Consider the following 27,162-nt stretch of genomic DNA (forward strand, 5'->3'; position numbering starts at 1 on the left):
AGCGCTACACAGAGCTTGCTGAAGCAGCTACTGCACTTCCCAGGGATTATCGGGACTTCTGGGTCATGCTGCAGGATGGATGTGGAGAAGGTGCTGTCACGCGACGCTCCTGGAGGACTCCGTCATGTTCCCGGCAGAGCCCCTCAGGGCACTCTGTGGCCGGGGTGGAATTTTCCATGAAACAAAGCAAACCGGAAAAGCAAAGCCACCATGGGAAGCCGACGACATGTTTGTCAAAATAGCTTTGTTTGTTTTGTTGTTTCTAAAGAGGGTAGCACTGTAACGGAGTTTGGCAAAGGGAAAGGATTTGCTGAAAAACTTGCAAGCAATTGTCTCTCTCTTATTTTAGTTTTCAAATAATGCCAAAACCAATAAGGTAGCCCTCTGTTCTTCAGGTACTCCATTTCCTCTTCTATGGCATCAGAGCCCTCGCTACACACCAGAAACGCAGGGAATTAAAGCTTCGTTTCCCAGCAAGCAGGGAACGAAAGCACATTAGACAGGGAAGTCTATGGCTGAGGAAAGATGCCAGTTGAAGTCTGCAGACTTCTGTTACCTCTCCAGCCCAGCTCCTCCCTTCCTCCGTTTGCAAAAGCACAGTTTGAAGAAATTGCACTGACACTAAAACCACGCCGTTTGAATATTTATTCTTTGCATTTGACAATTAGGCTAGAGCATAGCTGCAATGCCAAAAACGTCCACAGAATTCATTTAAGCACAAGCTGAAATCGATCACTACTGTGTGCCAAGCTGTGGCCAATCTTTTTTTTTTCTTTATTAAACCATCATAGCAAACACCATCCAACACAGAAAACACATAATAGAAGTTAAAAAGGAAGTTGTACCCTTTGACATGAGTCCGTTCCCTATTTACTGACTTACAGTAGAAATTAAGTTAACTATTTAGCTCTGCAGTGAGTTTAACATAAGGAACAGCAATTTGGGAAAATGTTACAACAGTCATCTAAGTGATGCACATCCAACTTGGCCGTCAGCCAAAGACGCTCTTGGCCGGCTCTCCTTTAGGTTTCTCAAAGACTGTTTCACCCCCCGTCCGATCTCGGCTGAATATGGAAGGTGCTGCAGAGCCCATTTGTTCTTGAAAAGGAAAACCAGAAGAGAAGGCAATCAATGAAGAAGCACACAAAGTTATGGCAGTAACACTAGTGCTGCTAAAACATGCATACATTTGGCCCCAATAATTTATCACCCCATCACCTTTCCCAGGAGCCAAACCTGGCATTTGCACCTGAGGACGTAGAGCCCACGGCTAACTTGGGCTTGTCACTGTGTTACCCCAAACCTTAAAACATCGCACTCTTATTCCAAGCACGGGGCAGGCTCCCAGCAACTGTGGGTGGTCACCACCATCGAGCGGCCCCTCAAGGAGGGGATTCCCTGCGGGTGCTTTAGAAACTTGGAAACTAGTGTGAGGTTCAGGATATCATGCTGAAGAAGGGTTAAAATTCATCAGTTTTTCTTGCACCTCCCCACTGGTGACGGAAGAGCAACACAAAAGCAGAGCGCCGTGAAGAAAGTATCCAGTTTGTAAGTCCTCTCTCACCTTTTGTCCTTTATTGCCCCCAAGGTGTTTCAGCTCAAACACGTAAAACTCATCCACGTGAGAAGGCAGAAATCGCCTAATCTGTGACCAGGCCTCCTGACCTTCAAACTCAGGCAGCCATTCATTGACATTGACCTTGAGACCAGCACTTGGTTTGAACCACGACTCAGAAGGCAAAGTTGGGGCTCTACCTCCCACTTTGCAAAGTTAAGTCAGGGAAAAAGATCACTTGAAGCAGAGCCCTGCTGGCATCTATTGGTGAGAATCAAGTGGGCAGATCATCGATTCAAACAGCCTCCACAGCCAGGTCACGGTATACAAGTATTGCTGGCTGCTGTCCTGGAGGAGCACCCCTTGGCTGAAGATGGCAGTTAAGTTAATGTTTTACTTTGGAAGATTGCTTAACCGTTTCTAGGAGGGAAAAGAGACTTACCACACTGCTTCATGACTTGGTAGGTTTTGGATTTAATTTCCTGGTTTTTGGAAAGGTTTCCTCTGGCTCCTTTGAGGTCTTCTTCCTTCACAGGAGGACGCTTCTTTTTCACGGGGGCCGGCTAAGAAAGATGTATTGCCCACACATCAGCATTTCAAGTTTAGAAACATAGGAAATAAAGCCACACTAGCCCAAGGCTACAACATCCAGAGTTGCTAATTCAACAGCCCGCCTAGTTCATCTTCGGGATTACACATGCACACACTTTGCTCTTGATACAGCAGTACAACAGCACAACTGCAGGCAGCCAGACCTTGCAGGGAGAGCAAATCCAACACAGATATGCAGTGTCCAGGTGAAAAACCCCAAACCTGCCATCTTCCTGAAGAGTCCCTGAAAGCTCCTCTGCAGTATCTGAGAGAGTCAGCACTACACTGTGAATCTGAACTCGAATTCTTGATGGCGCAACCTTTTTTCTCTGTCCAGGTCTGCAGCTCTGCCAGGTCCTTTTGCAAGTGAAGACCAAGACAGACTGCCAATTAAAAAAAAAAATCTGTCTTACGCTCAGGAAGATCAAAACAAACAAAAACCCTTACATCTTCATAACTAAATTATCTTGCGTTTACTCATTGGGATAAGCTTGACCTACAGTTATTTGTCATACCTGACTCAGAAAAAACTTGTAAGAGAAACCACAAAAGACACGTGAGAAGTTCTACTGTCTTTTTCCCCCGACCATTACAGATCTTAGCCTCCAAACGTAGGGAACATAAACAACTGAGCACTCAAAGGTGTTGTCTACAAGCACGTGTTGAACACGTGTAAGTCCTTTGTGTTGAACGCATCCGAAACGCTGAAGAAGGAAAAGAAAACCTAACATAGAAACAGATGTGCCATCAGGTGGTGCACTAGAGTTTCCAAGCACAAACCTGTTTACCTTGGTAGAAGAAAATCAGGATAACGTTCAAAAATACCAGCCTACTCCTACCTTTAAACCACTATTTCAAATTCACACACATCAGTCAGCTGCAATCAGCACCACTGACATTTCCTCTTCAGTTTACCGCTTCAAGGCCTGGTTCCCAAGGTCCCACCCCACGGACCTCAGAGGGGTGCATCAACCGGCAGGCACCACCACCCTCACAGGAGACGCAATTAAACACCCAAACACTCCGATTTCAATATATTTGTGCACCGAACCATTGACAAGAAACTTCTCTGTCCATTGCTGCGTACACAGGACTTCTCACATTTGGATTTTGGCAGTGATGGAGCCTACTCACAGATTTCTAAGTCAGTACCTGCAAAGCTAAAAACAGCTGCGCGGTTCAAGGAATCCAGTGTCCCAAGCCCCCGAGAATGACTTGACCACGAGTTGGCGAGAGCTCACGGAGACGGAGCGTGCAAGCACGGCTCTCGGCAGGGGAAGGCTGGCTGCGCTGGAGAATCCAGCATGTTTCCTGCTGGCTATAAACACCCGAGAAGGCTCAAAAATAGCTTGCTGTCAGTACCATTTACATGTGCTGTGGGAAACAAAACGTTCGCAAAATCTCTCGGGAGAACACCCTATAAGCAGCCAAAGAAAGCGAGGGGAAAGGGCCAATATCAAACCCTTCTAAATTCATAACCATCTTGGGTCCGTTGGCTTGTTCACCGAGTACCTCCTCTCTAGCCGTGCCGGCATTCGTACGTCTGTATGGAGAACCGGCACGCGATGGGGCCGATTCCCCCCCCGAGTTGCCAGCAGGATGGTTACGGGGACTCGTTCCCCCCCGCCCCCGGCTAAAAGCCAAAACGCTGCACAGGAAAGGTTGTTTCGAGCCTCGGAGGGCGATGCCCAGGCCTGCCGCCACCAGTGGCGGCTCGAGCCAGCGGCGGGGCCGCACCGCTGCTCGCGGCTGCCAAGCGCGAGTGGCTTCGCCAGCCGGCTTTGCCAGAAGCCCTTCCCCGCACGCGCGGCGGCCCGGCCTGCGTTTCGTCTCCTCCTGTCACAAGGCAAAGTGTCGGTTTACAAGAGCGGCGACTGAGCTTTCAAGTGTCTTTTCATCTGGAGTCGAGAGAATAAGCAGAGCTGAGTTATTCTGCGTGGCTTCGAAGGCTCCCTCTCCTCTGCCCTCCCCGTCCTCTTGCTCTCCGTTTTACCCACCACGTAAAACTCTCGCAATGAAGAGACCCGCGTCGGGTACGTATAACTTGGGGTTGAAAACAGGACAGCGTGTGAAAAGCTCAAACGCTCTGAGCTAATTTTAGGACCGCTTTGAAACACCGACGATCGGGGAGCGCGGTGAGGACAAACTACTAGTTCCAAGACGAACGCGAGAAACGCGTAGCACAAAATTTCAGTCTCGAGTGTTTTATCTCGAGAGCTGTAACCTGCAGTCATACCCCCTTTTTTCCTACATGTTATTATACTAGGCTTTACTTTAAAGAAGAGAGAGTGCATTTCAGGAGAGCCACCTCCTTTCAAAACTATTATCAATTTGGCTATATTCCTCATGAATTTCAAATCGCTCATAACAATTTGCTTGTTAAACTATGAAAACGAAGCGCGTAAGCACTTGGGACAGAATGAAATAGGTCAACCAGATCAGAAGAGCTCAATTCGTTGCTTCACGAGAATAACGCGCTAATAAGCCGCACGGAGCGGACCACCGAAAACAGCAGCAGATTTGTCGGGCATCCCGGCCAACCGAGCGCCAGCTGCATCCCCATCGCCCCGTACCTGTGACATAACTGCCGCGCTCCCTCGACGGTGATCCTTCCCGAGGTAGTGCCCCTGCTCTGATTAACTCCAGCCTTGTGCCCTCGGCGGCTGTTATTTTCCTGGACTTATATAGAGCATCCACCACGAGGTCGTGAGCTGGGTCACTTTCCCAAAGCAGAGCCCGGGATGATTCAGGTCGACACGGGCTGGTGTTGTTGAAAGGTTTATTCTTAGGGATGACTAGGGCGTGCAGTATTTACGGCCCCGCGCGCCTGGGGACGGCTGAAGTTTGGGCCTGACACGAGGAGACAGCTGGGGCAGCGAGACCGCGTGGGAGCCCCATCCGCTCTGCTACGAAAACGACTTCCAGGGGAGCCCGCTGCGGCTCTGCTTGTAACTTTAAAAGGCAAAGCTTTGTTACAGACACAAAATTGACTCTGAATTCCCTTGACGGGAAGAAAACAGGAGAGCGTTTCTTTCCCAGCGCTACAAACCACTCGCTCTGTAAACGCCAGCTGCATCGCATGAACCGCACACCAGAAGCGTAACGTTGGGTCCTCAGCAATCTCTTCGGCATGGGGTGTTCAACACAGCAGTGTTTTGGATCATCAGTAAAACACATGGTTTTATCCTTACAGTTTTATTGCTGCGCTTGCTCTGATGTCAGCCCTTACTCACTCGAGAGGCGTACGATCACTTGCGACCTAGAGCAGTATTAGCAAACTTAATCATTTCACCCGCCGCGTGAATAAAGCCTTCCTCAAAATTTACGATTTGTGCCCTATTCAATTTTCTTCATTCAAAAAGAGAAACCCTAAGCACGATTGCTAATTGTGATTAAAGGGAGTCAGTCTGGTGGGGAGTTGTTTCCCTTTTATTAATTTTTTTTTCCCTAACCATCACGTTAATTCTTTACATCATTAAAAAAAAAAAAAACAACATCTTTTATGTCTACCGTAAACTCCTGAAATAAAACAAAACTCCAAACAAATTTTTTTGTTACGGGAAAGGTAGGCTTGACATGCCTCCAAACACCTTTTAATAGAAATACCGACTGTTGTAGTGATAGAAATCTTCCCTTCCCTTTTCTCAAGCTCTGCCTGGCTTCCGTTTAATCTACGGAGAGAAGCACAGGAGGCAAAATTAAATTGATATTTTTCATTCTACAAACACGACACCAATAGCACAGCATTAGTACTCCACGATAGAAACTCTGATTCGAGAGTTGCATGCCGTCCCTCGGGCCTTCGCGCGCCTGCTTTGGCCGTCCAGCTGAACTCTCCGGGCCTGCAAACATGCTTTCTTTCACGTTACTATTGGAACTATTATTTGTAGGTTTAGAAGCGGTTGAGATGTTATGCACTTAGTCAGCCATTCCTCGCATTGAGTTTCTATTTTAAATCCGCGGCTTAGTAAACAAGAGGAAAAGTTTCTGGGGAATGGCAGCACCTTTTATTAGGCTAACAAAGTAGTAGGAAAACACATCAACGTTAGGGAAGACGATCAATCTTGTCATCGTACAAAAGTAACGCCTCTCTTTCTGCACATATCTGTAAGCATCACCTTTCTGATGCTATCTATTACAACAGGAAAATAACAGTCTGCATGTTTAAAGCAAGTGGTTACGATTCAAGACAGAGCTACTTTTCTCCCTTCAGCTTTTAAAGCTACTTCATTTCACCGGTACTGCACTTTCCTCATCTCAAAAACCATAGAAAGGTATGCTTTTGTATGCTTTTACAGCAATATAATTTGTACAAACAAAATCCTCATACCTGTGTCAACAAACCTTCAGCTTGCATGCCATTCAGGGGCGGGAGATGAGGCATCTACAGAGGTAGGCAGCTTATCTCCAAGTGTCTCCAAGACATCTTCCACAGCCTGGACAATTCCACACTCTGTCGTTCAACTGTGCATTTCCTAAATGCTGAAGAATGAGCACAACCGTTGCTTCCTACAGAGCACAGGGTAATTCTTCCTTACAAAAACCAACTTAAATCTAAGCCTGAACTACTGCCATGTCAGAGTAGGACCCCTCTTGAGGTCCTGAGATCTGTTAAATGGGACACGAATGATGAGGCAGAAGGTAAGCTCATTTATTGCACAGTGGCTGTTACCACTAATGCAAGTCAGCCCTCTTCCACCTTCCCCAGGAACACAAGGTGTGGAAACTGCTCTGCTGAAAAACAGCTGTAATTAAAATGTGATCAATGTGGAAAATTGAGTGACTTTACACACAGCTGGCCACCAGGATCTCCAAACAGAGCTTCTTATAGAAGACATGTCCTCTCCAAGAAACTGCCAGCATCCGTTAGTGAACTTACAGGCCTGAAAGGCTAAAGATTATTCTTTGAAGGAAGTGGTGACAGCAGCAGAAGCTTGCTAAGAACAGGATTTCTGCTCTGTCATGGCAAAAAGGCATCAACCTCCCACCCTTAAAAAAAATAAGTCATCTATACACGGTCCATGCTACAGCTTCACAGTGAGCCAATCTTCTTTCTCCTAGACAGCCTTCCTTATTCCTCTCTCATTCTGGCAGACGGATGGTAGATACTTACCATGCCATACCTCAGTAGCAGAACAATACACCTGGAGAATAAGATGGCATCTTTCTGCCCAACAAAATAGCAAAAAGCAAACTTGGTTACACTGATTTTGTTGGGGACAGTCAGGCAATACCATCCACAGTGCAGGCTGCAGACCACTTGTCAACCAAAGAAAAGTTGTCTTCCATGGAGGGGAAGAGACAACTCTGCACTGCATAAATAGCATCTAGAAGCGATGACTCCTTCAGACAGAAAAGGATCAGTACCGCTCTCCCTTCTTCCTTTCGGCATGGCCTTGGGAAGCATTGGAAACGGAAGAAAGCACGGACAACATTGCTCATCTCCAACCTGTTGCCCTCTAGAGATGGGGATCAGAGAGGCGACTTGGTCTTAGAACCAGGCTTCCCTACATGGCCCTCTTCTGGCTCACAAGGAGGGACTTTGCGAGTTTTGTGATACAAGATACTTCACAGGTAAGCCTCTTAACAGGACCTGCACAAGCGAAGAGCGTGAAGACACCTTCCCTCAGCTTGCATTTCTATTACCTGTTGCAAACAAATCAGGAGAACAGAAGATAACACAGGTGAACAAGTTGTTGAATTAGGCTACGCCTCTGCCAAGAGGAAGGTCACTGGAGGTAAATTCAGACATTTTCTAAATTTACACATTCTTGCTGACAATGAACAAGAGGTCTGGCTTCGCTTCAGAAGCGGGAAGTAGGCTCAGATAATCAGATGCGTGGTACAGTGGTATGACCAAGTTCTACAGCCAGAAGGCCTCAGGCCAATGTTCTGCAGCCTCAGGCGTTCTCAGGTTGCACACCTAAGGTTCTCTTTTCAATATGAAAATACAGGTGGTCACTCTCCATGCGCGTGCCCCGAGAGCTAGAACCATCCTCAGGGAACAGAGCAGAGATTTGAGAGAAGCTTCGAACGATTCTTCAGTTGTGAACAAAACTTGCTACCTAACAACAGCGGTCCCTCCTCCTGAAACAGGACTTGCTGTTAACGCACAAGAACATATTGAAATAAACATCACGTGGGAGTGCAAAAAATTAAGTCTGCAGTTCTGACGTTAAACTCCAGTAGCAAAACCTGCTGCGCGCAACAGCACAGCATGAACACTGAAGCACACTCGCTTTCAAACAGAACGAGCATAAGACAAGTGTACAAATCTGTAATAAGTCAAACTTTATTGTAAACCATTATACAATGTAATTACATCAGATACCCTTAGAAGTTTAAGGTAACACCACTGATTAAACAGTATGGTCCAAACAGAGGGCAGCAGAACACAGCTGTTGGATTTGCTCACACAGGCTCTACTCTGAATTTACTTACAAACAAACCCGACATTCAATTTGAGACAGATACCCACGCAAGACAAACACACCTACAAAAGAGTCCCTTTTTTAAAGATACTGCAGTTTTACTTTGTAAAACCATAGTAGTCATTTTCAGTAATTGAACTGGAAACTTGAAATACCTTAAAAAAAAAAAAAAGTTTGCACACCTATGCTGTAGATCTAACTCTGACCTGATGTGGCTGGATTTGTTCACTTTCATCACTGTTTCCTCCTGGAAAAAAATAAAAAATAAATAAATAAAGCACAGCAAAGTTGCAAACACGGATTAGTCAAGCACAGTGGCAGAAATTCCTTGTGATGCTCAGCTCTCAGCAGCAAGGGTGCTAGTAAGGACCGCTCCTCCCTCGCCAGGCACAGCTGGAATCGGCGCAGACACTTGTTGGAGGGCATCGCATACACTTTGCATTGCTCTACTTTGCAACTCAATTTGAGTTTTCCCTGAAGAAAAAGCTATCGTACGTTTTAGTTAGCAACATTAATATACAGCATTTCACCTACGTAAAGACAGACAAGGGGACCTGAACGAATTAAAGCTGAAACTCGAAAACCACATATTAGACAACACTGGTGTCTTCAAATTTATGCAGATGTGCCACAGGCCAGATACCAGAACCAGTTAAAACATGTAGGTTGACCATTCATGGAAAACTCGATCTCCACCAATATTTCTGTATCTCTTCGGTACGTTACAATCCCTTTCTCTTACTTTGGGGTACACAACGTAGCTTGTTTTCATTAAACGACTGAATCACTTTTTAAGCACAGCCTGAATTAAACCTTTGCAATGGAGTTGTCTTGAAGCACTTTTGCCAGCCGTTAACTTCGAGCGCCAACGTGAGGATAACACACACGTCACCATGTCGTAATATTATTACCAGATCAACTCCTCATGAAAAAATTTATTTCAGACTGCACTGCCAATATCTTTCACTGAGCAGTAAGACATAGTAAAGCACTAGGCACACGTTTCCTTCTCCGACATACAAGCGCTTCAGACAAAAGCGGGCAACCTTGTACCTCCTGCAGCGGTTCCGACATTCACCCCACGTCGGATTTTGACGTTCCAAAGAGGCAAGCTGCCAATTTTACATTTTCCACGTCTTTTTCACATAAGAAAAAAAACTGAATAGGGGAAAAAAAAAAAAACAAACCCCAACAGCTTTTGTTATTTGGTTAAAGCTGAAAATAAAGTGTTTGTCCTAGAAGAGAGAGTTGTTTTCTCCCCTGCGGGGATATGCTCCTCCTGTTATTACTGTGGTATTTAGAATACTTCTGTCTTTTTGGCTCATACTGCTTGTATATGTCATCTTGCTAGGCTTATTCAAATTTGAAATCAAGTGATATTTAAGCACTTAAGACAGGAAAAATTAGCCATTCTTACACCTTCGCTATAACCATCTTCAAGAAACTGCTCCTTAGTGCTCTATACACTTTTGTACTTGGTCAATAGGTTTGAGGTCTGCTCAAAACAAACATGTTACACGATTAAGGCCATAATTTTACACTGACGTTTCACAGACCAAACATGAGACTAGAAATAGAAATCATTTTCACAATCTAAGTAACTGGAGAAGAGGAGGGAAAAGGAAGATAAAAGGAAAGCTTGTGCAGTTAAATTTGTGCGCGCTGCTCAGTTACCTCTGGGTGGCTGACGCGGACAGCAGCGGCTGTGCCGTGGCGTGCGGCACGCGCGAGTTGGATTTCACTCTCTGAAATAGAACAAATCCTGTGCTGGGGGTGGGGGGAAGAAAGAAAAAGAAAAAACTAGACACTGCCATTTGTGACAAGAGCAAGTCCCTTCAATCCCTTTGGAACGGTGAGCTGTATGAGACTAGTCTGTCAATGAAGATGAATTCCTTGAAGTACTGTGCTTTCGGAGATATGAGCCTGCCCAATGGTAAATACTGAAGATGCAAGTCACACAATCAATGAAAAAAGAAAAAAACCCACAAAATGACTAAAACAAAGGCAACACTGATTGGGGACATTTCCCCACTCCCCTGCCGCCATCCCCCCCATTTCAGAATACCTCAGTTAAGCATCCACTGTCGTTAGTTTGTCGATTCAGTCTAAAAGAAACGCTAGTATTTAAGCTTATTGCAGTTATGACGTTTCAGTGCACAGTAACAGAGGTCAGTGGCTCAACTCAACTCTCAAAGGTCAGGTTTGGTAAAACGTCCCGTTCAGTCAGCTGGACGCACCGAGGCGTACCCGAAGTCTCCGAGCGCTACGTTCCCCTGGGCGGCCGCGCGGTGAAAAGGAGTGCCGGAACAGTGACAACAAGCAAGGGAGCGCGCAGTTCACTATTTACTAAGGCCCAAGAACCCCATTCAAGTGGCCTGGATAACATACCACGTTAAGACCTAGTAAATCTATAAAAAAATGTAAAAAATCTTAAAAAGTTCTGAGCAGTTTTCTCAGGAAACTGTTTGGTTTAAGGCTTGGAACATTTCCGATGTCCGGATACTACAACAGACTTGCAATTAATTTCTGTTGTCACCTCTTTGACACGTTGCCTTGTCCTACACAAGGTTTTACTAAGCGAGGAAAGCTGTCAGAAAGAGTAACTGCCGTTTAGAAAACACGCAAAAAGATGTCACCGAAAACATGCCTGCAAGGTTTAAGATCAGCACGTTTTCAACTATCAGACAAAGACACTGAAAGCTGCAGAAATTCTGCAGCAGACAAAGTAACAACTGTATTATACCTCTCAGTTTTTTTACGCTACGGGTTAATCAGACTTTTAAGGAAACTCAACATGAGAAATACAGTTTTTCTGGAGGGGGGTTAAAAAAAAAAAGCACATACTGAATAGAAGACTGCTGTTTCAACAAAAAACAAGCAGGGACAGAATTATTTGCAATATCGTAGCACAACTGCTCCAATCAGATCAAGGTCCTGTATGGCAGGCCCTACCTAACGAAAAGCAGAAGAAACGTTCCATCTCTTCTGGTTCGTTTGAGAGGTAAGCACGAGAGACGTGCAGGTTCTTCAGCAACATAAGTAACTGAAGCCATCCCTAGATATTCATTTCACAAATAAGCAACCTATATCACAGCAGATGCTTTGTTATACACTAAAGTGCATGTTTGTCAAATATGCAAATAACACCTCCTATTAAAAAAGGTATTTTTAAATTATGTGTTCAAAAGCACACGCAGGACTGCATTTTTAGTGATATTTGGTGACTTCAGCAGTGACAGAGAGCCTTTCCCTTTGCAATCCCTTTGTCTTAAACCAGGAGACAAGGATAAATAAGATTCTCACGACAAATCTTTCGCCCTTTCCTGCACAAAAAAGGTAACTGCACCCTTTTCTCCGACAAAGAGAATCTTTAAATACAACTGTATGAAAATATAACTTAAATATAAAATAGTCAAATAGGTTTGAGGAGACCTGGAAAAAAATCTTTGTTCCACCTATTAGTTCCATAGGTACCTTGTAGCAAGTAAACATTTTGTACTTAAAAAAATAACATTAAGTTACAGCTTGTAACCATAAACTATTCTGCTCTAGGAATTATGCTGCAAAAGCCAGTTTTAGTAGCAAAACATACTCCTTTAACTTAGTTGATTCTGATGCCTTTTTGAGAACATCTTAAACTGTATCATTCAGAAACCATACATGAAAGATTCCTGTAGCTGTTTTCTTTGATCTTCCCCGAAAGGTCAGATACAAATCACGTTAGTGACTAGTCCTTAGCAACACTGTGTTTTCACCCATGATGAAAAGACATTCTTGCATAACCGGTCAGTGTGTCTGTAGTGCAACTGAACTGGAAATCTTCCAACTGTTTGCATTCTGTTGGGAGACCTTGTTTTTGAGTCAGTCTGTATGAAAAGGGAGATGCAATTGCAACATTAAAACCCACTGACTGAGAAGTTTTCGCCACGACGCCTGCAAATACACAGGTCGGGGAATGCGTCATACAGGCAGACCGAAACGATGCTTCTTTTTCTTAATGGGCTTTAAGTTGGTCAATCTGCGTAGGTCCTCTTCAGCGTCCGATTCCTCCATCTCGTCGTCTGCCGAAATGAGGATCTAAAAACAAATTACAGCTTCTGAGTAACGTGAATCAAAGTCACGTTCTTCCTTCGTGCTGCTTTTGACCTATTACTTTTTCATGCTTGCAAAACACCTTATTATTTGCCTATGGCTACTGAACCTCATTTGGATTTATCGTCAGTACTAGCAAACATTGTGAATCCTACCTGGAACCTCAAGTACATTTCAAACGGAATGGATGCACGTGTATTAACCTCTACTAGAATCACAGGCTCTAAATGCAAAGCTGCGATGCCCGTGCCCCCAGAGCGGTAGAGGTACCTGCCGTGAAAGCAAGCGAGGGAGAACACACAACCTCTGTGCCTGTATCTGCAATACGGCAGTTATTTTTTGAGCAAAAACACAGGTAGCACTGTGCATAATTCAGAAAGCGTACACTAACTAGCTGTAACTAAAAACTTACTTTCAAGGATTCTGCCCATCCTTCAGGCAGACTGAAGGCGACCCAATTAATATAATTTAGAATAAAGTTCTACTCAGAGGCAAGGACGTAAGAATTTTTTCCCTCCTTTTTTGCATCTTTTACTTCAGGACACAGCTGACTAATTTCTGAAAATCGAGTTGTAACACTCCGAAAATATACCACTGGAAAAAAATTGGAACTATATGGCAATTAACTCCACATACAGCAGAGGCTCTTACGTTTTGTTTTTCTGACAGGCATAGAAAATACTTAGTTGTTTAAGTGGTGCCACCCCACAGAAGCATTTCTGACCCACTCAAATTTCGTTCCTCATTGTCCTATACGTGACATTTTGAAAATTAAGTGAAAACACAGATACCCTTACTCTAATTAAATCAGTTCCAATTCAGACACAAGATTCTGTGCAATGCTAAAAAAGGAAGCTGATGTTTATTTGTTTAATGCTGAAAACTAATTAGCTGAGCATATTCGAAGATCTTCATAATACCCGTAGCATCCTTCAAGACCTACATAATGACTGGATGCTTAAAAGGTTAATTTATTCTGTAATAAAAATGCAACACATTTCTACCAAATCCCGTATTTGGCTGTGCATATCCCTAACACACCAACCATATTAAAATTTTAATTCACCCCTATCCAAGAGGTAACAAATCCATGAAAACAACGAAAGAAACGCAGAGCTGGTCTGCTCACCTTCTTCCGACCTGTCCCCAATGACTGTGCCACTACAGCACCCTCATCCTTGGCACCATGCTAGCTCTTAACAAATACTCCTATAAAAACCCAGCCACTTATTTTCTCCCTCTTCCTCTCACTTTCAAAGGCAGGCTAATAGCTTAATGAGTTTGGTCTGATTAATCTTGTATTTTGTATGAGTTTTTTTTAGAAGCATTTGTAACACAGTTCGTTCGTGACACTTAGACGTGTTCTTACGCCTTCCTACCCGTCTGGAAGGAAAGTAACTACCAGCGAGTGTTGGGACACTGCCATTTTCTTTACTGGCATTCAACTACAAATACTAGGAACCACGGTCAGAGGTAGATACAAAGAAAATCAAAACTAAATTGACAGTATTACAGTGAAATCAGTGACACGAGGGACGGACTGACTCCACATACTTCTGACTCCGATTCTTCATGCGATGCTGCTCTTCTGTATCGGACTTTACTTCCATTTCTTGAATCTTGTCCTGCTTCCTTTTCTTCAAGTTTAGCTTTTGTCTTCCCTTTCTTCATAAGAAAGTTATCTACTACCCAGAACATTAATGCCTGGTAAAGAGAAGGGGGAAATGACAGTTCAGTTTTTCTTCAGGCTAGTACACGTTCATTCGGTCAACATTTGGACAGAATTAGGGAAACTTAATAACAAAAGTCAATTGGCCAAACTGAAAAAAGCCTGTGCAGGCATACAGTCACACGGTTTATTATACACTGCATGAATGCTCTAGAACATAGCTACTTTATTCCTCAGTAGAAGAGGAGAAAGTAAGAAAAATAGCTGCTATTCAGAGCAACCGCATATTAACTCTTTATGTAGAAATGTGAATGGTCTCAGGCAGACATCTTAGTGCAACAAGCTCTTCCTTCTCAAAGGATAAAATCCATGCTTCAACAAATTAATGAAAGAAAAAACAAGGGAGGTTATTAACTGCAAAGACAGCATCTCTGGCTCTAATCCCTAATGCCCAGATTGCTGCAAGGGTATATAGTCAGAGAAGAACAAGCGTACACTCGCCCTTTTATTCTGCTCCTTCCTATGCCAACCACTATCAGCTATGGTCAGACACAGAATACTCAGCCATACAGCTATTCTTAAATCATTTCCTAAGGCAAATTTCACTGTAATTTTATAATCTCTATGACAATATTGCAACACTACATTCAATCTACTGAAGCCGTACCCGCACATTTTACCCATTCTTTAATACCCTTCCTTTTTAAAATTAAGGTAACTTAAACACCAAGGCATGTTGTGCTTTAAGGTTTAATGTTAATTAATTAACAGATGGGAGAATGAAATACATGTAACTATCTCAGAGAAGCATGCAGTCGTACTAACATTAACAAAGAAGGGAACTATCAGCATGACGATAGCCAGCTCCAACTGGGGATTCTCTATAGGATTCAATAATGCTACCTGTGAAAAGAAAAGGATCAAATTCAGATCACAGCAGCATGTGCACACAACTGGATTACTTAGTGCGGTTGTTCATGTACTAGCTAATGCTACAGAAATAGGGTATATGAACCAAGAAGGACAGCTTCGTAGAGAAGGAAAGCATTTAGGACAGCTTATAAATTGCAGTAGATAAGTAAGTGGGGCTGGCAAGAAACTAGCTGTCATCTCAGTCTTTTTGGTTTACAGAAGTCTGAAGAGTTGTGCAAGAACCATCTCAAATGTACTAGGGCTGCACGTTCCCAAGGAACGTGTTATAAGTTGCACGTTTAGGAAATTTAGACTTCACAAAATATACAGTAAGAGAAGACGCCTAGTTCCCAGCTTAGTCTAGAACATGCACAAGTGACGACTAGCCTTTAATTTGCTACAGCAACAAGCACCATCACTTTGAATATTAGATTGCACGGAGCCTATCAAAATAAACCTCTGTCTAGCCATCAGCAATGGTTTCACTTATCCATTGTGAATTAATAGAATTCTGCAGTTCAGATCTATCAGCAAGGTCACGTAAAAACGATTCTTTAAAATCCTACAGAAAACGATACAAAAAAGGTTTAAACGTGGGTCAGAGAAACAAGAAAAGGAGGAACCGTTTAGTACTCTCTAGAGCTCTCATACAAGTAGATGCCGCAGTATGTAATAAAACCAAAACGTAATAGGATATCGCTAGCAACGGATGCCAGAAAGCCTAATTAGCAGTATCCTAGTCAAGGTTCAAGAACATACCACTACGAGAGAGTTAAACGGCTTTAACTGTAGGAAGCTATGACACTTGGAGACAAGCCAAGCCAATAAATGGTATTTATTAGTAATCTATACGCTCTATGGCTTCTCGCATCAGAAATTCATTTGTCTGTAAAATGCTGTAAAAATACAAACCTCTTTCCACTGAGGTATTAGAAGCACTATAATGATGACAGTTTTCTCAAACGTCATGATCATTATGTACAGAGCGCACTGGCCCACCCAAGCACTGCACTGCAGTGGGTCACCTGCAAAAAAGAGAAAAGGTGCAATATACACATATCGTTGATTTTACTTCACAACAAGTATTTTAGAAAAGCAAGATTAGAAGAGGCAGGGCAAATTTATCCTTTTAAAGTGCCCTCCTCAATCTCCTTAGTGCTGTTGCTCTCCCTCCCAACCCTCCCAACTTGCAAAAAGTATCAGGTAGAAACTGAATATAACAGGATTTTTATCCGATTCTGCAGTACCTGGTCATACGGGTGCTCTTTTACACAATCAGATGAAAGCAAGACAGATACAGCTGCATCAGATTTGTTTCTCACAAAATTGTTGTTCTCCCTCTATCCTAAAGCATTAAGTTTCCTAAGTGAGGAGAAATTAAGGCAAGCATGACTGAAGATAAACATCTTTTCCTTCACTCTATATGATTTTTAATAGAGGTCAGATATTTCTGCCATTCTTGCTAGGCTACCTTAAACAAATTCCTCCCCTTTACAAAGCTAGTAACCATAACTAACCAATCATAATTGCGGCAACAGGTGCAAGAGTTGATATAAAAAAAGCCAGTCGTCACAAGAGAATTTAATTGGAAAAAAAAAAATTAAGGTCAGATTTTAATTTCAGTCTGAATGCGTGTGAAATTCTGCTGATCCCCATTAGGCTGCAGCACAGTGAGGAAAAAAAATGATGAATGAAGTTATCTGCCAGTACAGAATAAAGACCATCTGTCATAAATATTTGAACAGGAAAACTATGTAGACTGTGAGATACTATACGAAAGCAAGGGGTGGGGGGGAAGAAAAGAAAGGAAGGAGCAGAGTGTATTGTATCCTCAAGATTTCACAGGTCACAAATACACTAACAATACTTCACTGGAGACCGAAATCAAGCGTTGGAGGGCTGCTGTTTTCTTCCCGACAGCCTCCTGCAACATCTTCAAACACAGCTTAAAATTTTCCAGCCTGGGGAAGAATAATGTGCAATGGAAAATCAGATGCCTTTGTGTTTTTGTAATGCATAATGGCCACTTCCTTTTCGGGAACATTTTTGAAAGGCTTTCAGTACTAATACTTAGCAAATCTTGAGACTTATTGCTTGCTGCTGAAATGCTACAGCAAAGAGAAACTGATAAATCAGACTGGAGTCCAAAACCAAAGAAGTCTCCTACATACATTGCGCAGGGTGATCATCAGCACTAAAGAGTCCAAAAGGAAAATGGTTAAAATGCTCAAGTTTTTCATTATTCACTGCAGTTTAAGGCTTCTATTACTTAAAAAGAGAAAGAAAGAGAGAGAGAGAGAGAGAGAGAGAGAGAGAGGATCTGAGAGGGGGAAACACCTGCAGTGACTTCAAGTTAAGCAATTCTGATTCTTTGGGGGATACAAGGCCTGAATTACACTTGAGAATGAAATTTTAACAATGAGTTTTTACACTCCACATTTTTATCAGCATTCTCCATTTTATTCTGAGCTCTTTTCCAATTCGCATTCAATTCCTAAAAGCAAAGACAGCTAAAAACATTTTGCACCCATTCCAAGTTGTGTACAATAAATTCTACTTGAGTTTTGTGTGTGCTCTATTGTATTTCCAAAATTACTTTTTGACTCTAATTACAAGAGGGGCGGAGAGGAGAGGGGGAGGAGATGCTGTTTACCTTGAACCTAGCAAATCTTTTGACAGCACACTTCCATAGCATCCTTGTAGACAAATTGGGGAGACGTGCACTGGATGGGTGGACTTGCAGCGTAGGTGAAAAGCTTGACTTGACTGTCAGGGTCAAAGGGTTTGAAAACTAACTGGTAGCTGTTTACTAGTTGCACCCTGCAGCGGTAGATACTGGGATCAATAGTATTTAACACCTTCATCTACAGCCTGGATGATGGGAGGAAAAAAAACAAAAAAAACCCCCAAACTCCCACACTCTCAGGGAAGTCAGGCATGATGCCAAATTGGGAGAAACGGTCTTTTCACCGGAGGACAGTGCTGTTATTCAGAGGGACCAGGACAACCTGGAGAAACGGTCCAAGAGGAATCTCCTGAAATGCAACAACAGCAAACGCAAAGTCCTGCAGCTAGTACAGAATAACGTCCAGGCACCGGTACAGGCTGGGGATTAACCGGCCAGAGAGCAGCTCTGCAGAAAAGGATCTGGCGTCCTGGTGGACAGCAACTTGAACACGAGTCAGTGGAGCGCCCCTGCAGTGATGAAAGCCAACCACACACTGGATGGCATAAGAAAGAGCACAGCCAGCAGGTCAAGGGAAGCGATCATTCCCTTCTGCTCGGCACTTGTGAGACTGTACCTGAAATACCATAGGCAGTTTGGGGCCCCCTCAGTAAGAGGGAGCAGGCTGCCCAGAGGGTTTGTTAAATCTCCATCCATGGATTAAGTCAAAATTGGACTAGGCCCTGAGCAACCTGATCTAGCTTTGAAGTTAACACTGTTTGGAGCGGGAAGTTGGACTGGGTGACCTCCAGAGATCCTTTCCAATCTGATTTTTTCTACTATTTTATGAATTATGCAACCGAAGGCAAAAAAGTAGGAGTTATTAGTATCACCACATCCAGTAGGTTTTTCCTAAGACTTTTCAGGACGTTTGCACATTCAAAGATTCAGTACACAAGTTCAAATTAGAACTTAAAAGCTAATGTCGAAGCCACGAGCTCTAATTTTGATTCCAAAGCCTCTCTGACAGCCTATCTCGATTGCCGATTTTGTATCTGCCATACACAACTTACAGGCGTAGAATAAACGAGCAAATCGGTAGAAATTTTTTTTTACTGCAAGCAAAGCACACAAAAACTGAGGAGCCTGACTCCTCAGCAGTCAACAGGCGACAACCGGAGCAGCGTTTTTTGAACACGCTGAGCAACGCCGGAACTAGTATATACAAAGTAGAGTTTATCACCAACTTAGTGGAAGCGTGTTTATAGACAGCTCTTGAACAAAATACCCGATTCCTCTATGCTGCAACTTGCTTCAAGTCCGGAAGACTTTTCTTTAAAAATGCCAAGTCGCAGAACTCCTCCAAAATAACTTAAAACAGCGTTGTAGTAAGTGCATGTCTACTCTACGTGGCTGCAAGGAAATAAGTTACTCTGCGAGGCACACACAAAGAGCTGGAGTGAAAAGATACCCCAAGTATTATTTCTAAGCTTTCCCAGCTGAGAAGCAAGGGCAAGCACAGAGAGCACAGTACGATTTAGTTGCCGATATAGCTCATTTTGACAAAGAGGGATCTAAACACCTGTTTTCTACTTGCAGCAGCTAGAGTCGTCTAATATAGAAGGGAAGGAGAATGCTTTGTATTTCTGGTATCAGGGAACATTCTCTTCGGTACAAATCACAACCTTTTTTACCCTCCTTATACACTCAAATATATTAACCGAGTCTATACTTCTATTAAAACCCAGCTCCTAACGTGCCAAATCTGACAACAGGAAGACAAACCTAATAAACGTAACGATTCTGCCACAAAAAGCCCCTGAGGGAGCGTCATGCTACTCTGTCCATAAATCAGCATGCGGTGTTATTCCGCTCTATAAACAGCAACTATTTCTGAATGTGGATATTTTGGTAACCATTCTTTCCTTGAGGCATTTACACTTAAAAACTATCCTCCATATAAAGAGAGGCTTTTAAAACCAGCAGGACACCTGCTATTTTTGTGATAGCTTCTCAAGTAATGAATCACCAGGGATCAAGTAATAGAGCTAAGAAGGGAAATGAGCTCACAGCGAGAATTAACTTGAGACAAATGATTATTTAAGACCCTACAAACACAAACAACACAGCTCAGTCAAAAGTAGAGGCTTGTTTCGGGGGCTCTGGTTTGTTTTTCCGCCCCCACTTGCAAACAAACTGAAAACACGGATCTCAAAGCGGAGGCGTTCCTTTCCTATTTCAAATAACATGTCCAAACTCTCTACAACCTTTCAATGGGCAGAAACCCTAAAACCAGTGTATTCCGCACGTTCACGCTTACCTTCAAATACTAAATCTAAACATATTTGAGAGATGACAGGACTACAGTGTAGTACCTGCCTGCCCCTGCTTCATTTTTAAAATCCTACAAAAAATAAGACAAGAGTGTTCCTGGGACCACAGTGAAAAGTTTTAAATAAGACGGCAACATCACGAGTTTCATCTCAGAAACAACAGCAGCACTTAACAGAAGAGGGCACTGAACGATACATTGCAACTTACCCTTTTTAGATGGTTCCTTATTTCTTACATAAGGTCTAATCTTGCTGCTCAGCAGTCACTAACAACTTTCCCCACATCATTAATGGAAACACAGAGTTACAATGCACTTTTCAACAACGCTTATGATAGCTTGATAGGAAAAAAAACCAACACAAACCAAGTTCAGAGACAGCATTTTAAACAAAGACACAAAAACGAAAGTTCAGTCACTAAGAAAATGATCTGATATTGGAAAGAACAACCAGTTAAAGAGGACTTAGATTATTTCATGCATCATTCATATGCATACACAAGGAGAAGAAATATATGATGAACAAGTTTGAGCATTTTGAATCTCCTAGCTCAAAACGACGATAAAAGATCCTACCCTACCTCCACAGCAGAGCACAGACAACAAGGTCATTTGTCGATCTTAAGAACTTAGCTAATTCAGTCATAGATGCCTTATAAATAATCGAAATGAAAACAGGTTCATTATAGAAGTCAATATGAGGAGGAGATATTTTCAGAGGAGTGAATTAACAGCTCTGAATACTCCCCCACATCCCCCCATCAACACAAATCACTTAAAACAGGACAAGAGGACAGATTACACAAGAGAAAGAGAGTGCTATTAGGAAAGAAACGTGTCTAATTTTTGAGTTATAATACAGGTACGCACAACAAATTTTTTGCTCTCAACACAAAACCAATTTTACATGGTCTAGAAGTCATTCAAACTGACTGAAATGACTCCAAGCCAAATGAACAATCAGAAGAAGGGACTTCAGGCAGTGGGGGCTCAACGTTAAGTCAGAAGGGGTGATTCAGTGAGGTCTTAGCTCTTTCCTTGCCCCTTTTCTCTTCCCAGGCATTGGTGCCTGAGGAAGGACCCTGATCCTTTGGAGACCCAAGTCTGAGAACTGAACTGGAAGATAACTATTTACTTCTCTCTATATGGTAAATTTTCCGATGGCTTTGCTCTCTGAATCAGTTCCCTGAAGGGTCGGATGAGCACCAGTCCAAGGAAAAGGGTAGAAATATTTGGAGAGCGGTAGACGGGAATAAAGCAGATAAACAGGATTGTGGCAGTGCTGAGAAAGCAGCTTAAATGGTCATAGAACTGTACCCTAAGAGATACGTGCCTAGTCCACGTAAGTGAGAATATATAACTAAAGTTTAAAAATGCACTAACAGTACAGGCAGTTATTTCTCCTAAGATATACATCTGAGATCACACCTATTATAGACAGCTGACATTAAAGGGAATAACAATTAACATTATTGATTTAATCGTCTAATTCAAAAGCTTTTAAAATACGTGAACTTAGCAAGACCTTATTAAAACAAGCCAACCCACAAAACCAAAAAAAACCCACCTCACCTTAATGCTGAATTATGAAACCGCTACGGAAGCTTTTAATTTTTTAGGCCAACATTTTAATTAGTTAGTTATTTTTACCCAGAGGTGGTTTTTTCCCTGGTAAAATCATAGTGCTCTTAGAAGGCAACCTCCCTTGCCTTCCCAGCTCTTACTTCAAGGAACCTCGAATGTAATTGTCAATAGCTACACAGAACATCAAGCTGCATTCCCAAACAGCCAGACTAAATGGTCTGAAAATAACAGACCGAACAGAATTAAACGGCGAAGATGAATACATATGTAACGTGAAAGTTTTCTGTACCTGCAAATCCACAGTTTATTAGCTTTCCTAATATATAAATTGCATGCCAAGCTACTGAACTTAAAAGAACTCTTGTGAGAAGTCAAATATTAGAATTGCCGTTCTAAATAGTGTGTAATGATTTTATGACAGTCAGTTAACTTGTACTGACTTTTAATGGTCTCGGAAACCATGTCAGTGCAAGAATAGAAATATTTACCATATTCACCAAAGCGAAGGGACTCCCACTGCTGCCATTCCACAATGCTGCTGACTGCCCGTATCCCAGCGTAGATTAACAGCATTCCTAATGTGGCATCCAACAAGAAGTTTATAAGGTACCTGAAAGGAAAAACACATAAAAGAAAGCAAGGGGCAAGGGTCCATCTTCTAAAAGCTCAGTTTACTGAAAAACCACAATTGCTAAAAGAAGGTATCTGCATATAGGTTGATAGCCCAGAGTACTATAAGACTAAGTAAATTGATCATTTTCCCATTTAGTCCTGTAATTACATAGTTAGCCTAAGATTTAAATAGCTTTAGAAGAGCCCCTGTCCTTGAAGTTAAGCTCCCAGTTACATTTCCACGAACTCTGGGGGGGGTGTGTGTGTGTGTGTGGTGTGTGTGTGTGTACACACACGTACACTCTATAATCAACTCCAATTGCCATTTTATGCCTTTACATTGAAACCAGATTTCCTTTTCCCCATTGTTCAGTTCATTCTGTATGGAAAAAATCGGCATTTGAATGAAACCAGAAAAAGAGTAAAAACAAAAGTGATCTTAAAGACACCTCAGGGAATTCAAAGGGGAAAAAAAACATAACAAAACAAAAACCAAAACACTTTCATTCCAATGGGGAAAGATACCACAGCTAAAACTAAGAACAGTTTTTCTTGCTCAAAGGAGCGCTGCTCACTTAGCCCAGAGGAATACAATGCCTATAGAGTACCAGCGTTATCTAAGCCAAATTTCAACATAGTGAGAGTTGAGAGGAAAATGATTTAATTAGGACCTCAGTACAATAAACGTTTGAGATGCACACACAACTGCTGCATTACTAGTTTTATTGCGTTAAGAAAAGCTTCTAGGTTCTTCCTTATGCCTCAAGAAACTGGATATTACGCTGGGTTTCAACTTAATCGTTAGGTTCTCTCTTCATGAAATTATGCAGCTGAACTTCAGAACATGTTGTAAATCTTTTTGTTTTACTTACTATCCTCTATTTTGGCCGAACAGAACTGCAGTGAAGGCTACAAGGCATATAGTAAAGCCCTGTATCTGAGAGTCGTCCGAGTAAATGGTATTTCCAAATGTTTAAGATAAACTCTACAGTCTACAGGAACATGCACGCAGGGATAAGAGTAACAAATCGGAGAAAGCTGTGGCCTTCCAGCGGCTGCAGGAACAAGTTCGTGTGGACAAAATCATATTGACAAAGTGGAAAGCAAATACAGAATACGTGCACACAAAGCCGTCTCTTTGAGAAGGATTTGTTCTGACGCTCAGAGCCCCGTTCAACACGAGGCTCAAATAAAAACACAGCCAAGGCTCACCCATAACTTCGTAATTTCCTAACAAGAGTTATTTTCTAATAGCTGTCTCTCAAAATCATAGTTCTGCTGAACTTCACTCGAGACAAACGTTAAGGCTGATACTTAGTGTTTGGCAGAGGAATCCCAGTAACTACAAGCCTGGACAAGTCGTTTGAAGACCACAAGGGGCTGCTGCAAGTCTATAGCTGGAAAACATCAGCAAGGCTTCCAGGAGGAGCAGGTAGAAGGGGCGCCGCCAACACCCATCCCACATCGAATCGAGGCTTACAATGAAGGGAAAATTACAACTGATATTTCCAAGCACATCAGGCTGCACTAGTTCTGCGCGCGTGTAACCCGCGCACAGGCACAACCAAGAAAACAGGCTGCTGTCTCTATCCAATGGACGGATTCGGCTGGCAGTTCAGTAAGAAAAAGGCCGTGGTCCGTACGAAATTCCTGGTGTGCAACGCACAGTCCGTTGAGTACCCCAGCGCTGCAGAACAGCGCTGCTGTCTGCTTTTTCCATTTAATGTTCTTCAAACTACAACCTATCTGTCTTGAGGTGCTTTCGCGGACAGTTCATCAGCTTTGAGCACGTACCTGCCTGAATTCCAGCAGTATAATAATTATAGCAGCAAACTAGCAAAGAGCAATTACCAGTCCCTGTTCTCTCCAAGCTTTTAATGGCAACGTTGCCTTAAACTGCATTTATTGGTTTTGTTCTGAAAATAATCCACAAACTACAAAACAGGAAAGAACAGAAAACTATCCGTAATATACAGCTTGTTGAGTTTAACCATTACTGTTACTGGAACTCACAGATAGAAAGCCTTGATCTTACTCGTTACTTTTGACCGATTTGTACTCTCAAGATCCAACTGTCCTTTCTTGGGAAAAATGTATTTGGCTGATGCAATACGCTATTTTTCTGCTAACCTGAAGGACTTGCACCCTTATCTGAGAAATTATATAGTTTAACATAACAATTTTTGTTATCCTGAAAACAGAGCGAGTAACAGCCCTTTCTCCCACCCTCCTACTTTTTGTGTATGTCAAGTTACATTTACACGGAAAGTGGTATTTGAATATAAGGTTATGTGGACTATATCAAAACATATGTAGAAGAAAACGCACAAATTGAACTTTTTAAAATCCATAACACCAAAGTATCTTCTATATTTGCTACTTATAAGGTCAACGTTTACGTATTATTTACAGTCAGACCAATATTTTTCATGTTAAAATATTCATGACGATTGCAGAACTAGGAGAATTTCCCAGGCAAAGAAAATTCTCTTACTCTGTCTACAAAATAGGCTGCTACTGTCAAAAGCTGCTTTAGTACCAAAGGTCTGTTCTTGGATGCTTAGCAAATGTTTTATTTTGAAAACTCAGTACGTACAACATGCAAAGTTATTTTTAAAATATTTTAATAAAGTACTAAGCTTAAGTTTTAAACACTGACAATTTTGGACTTGTTTTGGTTAGCTCATTTAAATATATAAAAATGAAATAAGAGCAATTTGCAGCTGCCAGATTTGTAAATCTCTCAGGAAGTTCTTAAATCAGTAAGCAGGGAAAAAATCCCACTCTGGTGCCTGGTATTATCGAAACTCTCATAACTATATCTTAACCTTTACAGTTAGTCTATTAAAATAAATGTGTGTTCCCTACTAAAATGTTTTCTCGTGGGAGGAGAAATGGAGCGTTATACTGGCATGTATTTATAGCATGCAGGAACACCAAGGAAACTATGGAGAGAGAAAGCAAATAAGACATACAGACTTATGAAGTAGCCCAAACACAGATTCCTTGAGCTATGTAACTCCTTTGATTACCAAAGGACAACAGTGAGCAGCTGCCATAGAAGGAACTGGATTGGTTTTAAAGGGCAAATTACCTGGCTTTTAAAAGTAATTTCACAGCTCCTATTACCAGAAGCTTGCAGGCTTCTTTGAGCCTGAGCCCTGTCGAGAACAGACCCAAACAATTACCATTTGCTTCAGTAGCTCCTGCAAAGAGCCTGAAGGGGTCTTAGTCATAAAATCTTCAGGTTTAATACACTACAGTGAAATGCTTATCTACTTAGTCACACTGCTCCAAGCATGAGATTGCAAAATTAATTTCTGTTTTAACTGCTTGTGGACCAAGCAAGATCTCCTGCTATTCATAAAAATCAAAATAATACTGCCATAGCTAATGTGGATAGTAGAAGGAAATACAAGCTTTTGTTAAATACCCTTGAAAGCTACCTGACTTTGTACAAAAGCCTTATTGCAGTGAACTTGGAGGTCAGCGTACACAGTTTCATATTCGCTTTCACTGGTCCTCAGCATCTCTTACCTCCTTCAGTAAACTGCCTCATATTACTCATATCATTGAAAATGATTTCTCAGATGCTGCTTGCATTATTGTCCAAGCACACCATCAAACTCAACAGGAGAACTTCCACAGAGACCAGTTAGTCTAAGTTCAACACTCACAGCGAACAAGGGTCTTCTTCTGTAAGGTCTGACAGATACACATTTGCGAAGTGGATGAACAACATCCCTATGGCTTGCTTGGAAGTATCTAAAAACCTGCAGAGAAGAAAATGACAGCTTTTGAGAACCAACAAAAAGGTTCACAACACAGAAGGACACTGTAAATTTGTTTTAATTAAAATTCCATCCCAATTATTCTTTTTTTTTTTCCAAATGACAACACAAGATGTATAATGTGCTATAATACTTAGCTTACTTGATATTGTTCCATTTGCGATTCAACCCCTTGATAATTTTTTTTCTTGACTATTGCTAAAAATCGAATTGCATCAACTTGAGACCTTGGCACTGTTATTTAAGGACTAGGGACAACCTTCCAGTATCACAGGCATTATCCAAGAGCTAATGCTCACTAAACCTAGCTAAATCTTTAATAACCTTCTGTAAACAATGAGTATACCAGCCTTGCTGAATATTTCAGTTCTTTTACGTTTATGCCTTTTGAGCACATTTATGGCACAGACAGCAATAAAATCATCATCACATGCTTCTTGGTGTTCAAGATAATAGTTGGCTAATGACTGCTTAATCTATACTATTCTACTAAAAAGCCAACATAGATATTTTTCATCTGAAAGCATGAAGCAGCTAGATCGAATTTCAGCTAAAGCACAACAGCTTAGACCACACCACAAAAAAAAGGTCAACCTCAAAGGCACTACTTCCAGGGCATGAATGAGTTGGAGAGAAAATACTTTACTGCTTACAGGGAGAACAAAAACGTCTATATTGATCTATATTTTAAATACTTGGGTATAGAGTCAATATTGATTCCAGTCCCTTAACAACATTATTTTATTACAATGTCTTGCACAAAAACCGAACTCCTATTAGATGTGTCATTAAATACGCTGAATATACAAATTGTGTCAAATGCATTATGCAGGCAACTATGTGTTCTTTATACAGATCAGCACTCCTCTTTGCCTGTTTTTTCCTTGTCTAAGCAGCCCAACAGATCAAAACAATATTTTATGCCTGA

The 27,162-nt window shown here is 42.0% G+C and overlaps 2 protein-coding genes across 3 annotated transcripts in view; both read right to left on the minus strand.

Annotated features, from left to right (window-relative positions):
• Window positions 1-631: 631 nt before the first annotated feature.
• Window positions 632-8,292, minus strand: MUSTN1 (musculoskeletal, embryonic nuclear protein 1). Its single transcript, XM_009679360.2, has 3 exons — window positions 4,720-8,292; window positions 1,998-2,118; window positions 632-1,098 (listed from the first exon to the last, which is right to left on the minus strand). Exons 1-3 carry the CDS (start codon window positions 4,726-4,728, stop codon window positions 992-994), a joined length of 237 nt encoding a protein of 78 aa, XP_009677655.1. The 5' UTR covers window positions 4,729-8,292; the 3' UTR covers window positions 632-991.
• A 128-nt stretch (window positions 8,293-8,420) lies between these two features.
• The window catches only part of STIMATE (STIM activating enhancer), a 36,500-nt gene continuing 17,758 nt past the window's right edge, over window positions 8,421-27,162 (minus strand). Inside the window, exons 3-8 of one of the 2 annotated variants that reach the window (XM_068906971.1) lie at window positions 26,121-26,216; window positions 22,320-22,441; window positions 16,163-16,275; window positions 15,164-15,241; window positions 14,224-14,373; window positions 8,421-12,654 (exon numbers count right to left, since the gene is read on the minus strand). In XM_068906971.1, the coding sequence (XP_068763072.1) occupies window positions 12,538-12,654; window positions 14,224-14,373; window positions 15,164-15,241; window positions 16,163-16,275; window positions 22,320-22,441; window positions 26,121-26,216 (676 nt within the window). In that variant the 3' untranslated portion in view covers window positions 8,421-12,537. The remainder of the gene's footprint in view (window positions 12,655-14,223; window positions 14,374-15,163; window positions 15,242-16,162; window positions 16,276-22,319; window positions 22,442-26,120; window positions 26,217-27,162) is intronic. The other variant, XM_068906972.1, reaches the window with a different exon arrangement.

This window comes from Struthio camelus, chromosome 14, assembly GCF_040807025.1.
Source record: "Struthio camelus isolate bStrCam1 chromosome 14, bStrCam1.hap1, whole genome shotgun sequence".
Classification (NCBI taxonomy): domain Eukaryota; kingdom Metazoa; phylum Chordata; class Aves; order Struthioniformes; family Struthionidae; genus Struthio; species Struthio camelus.

Excerpts from the sequence above, each read along its gene's own strand:
- MUSTN1 (XM_009679360.2), bottom strand. Across the intron at positions 1,099-1,997 it reads CCAAGTCATGAAGCAGTGTG|AACAAATGGGCTCTGCAGCA; the intron begins GTAAGTCTCTTT and ends TTCCTTTTCAAG.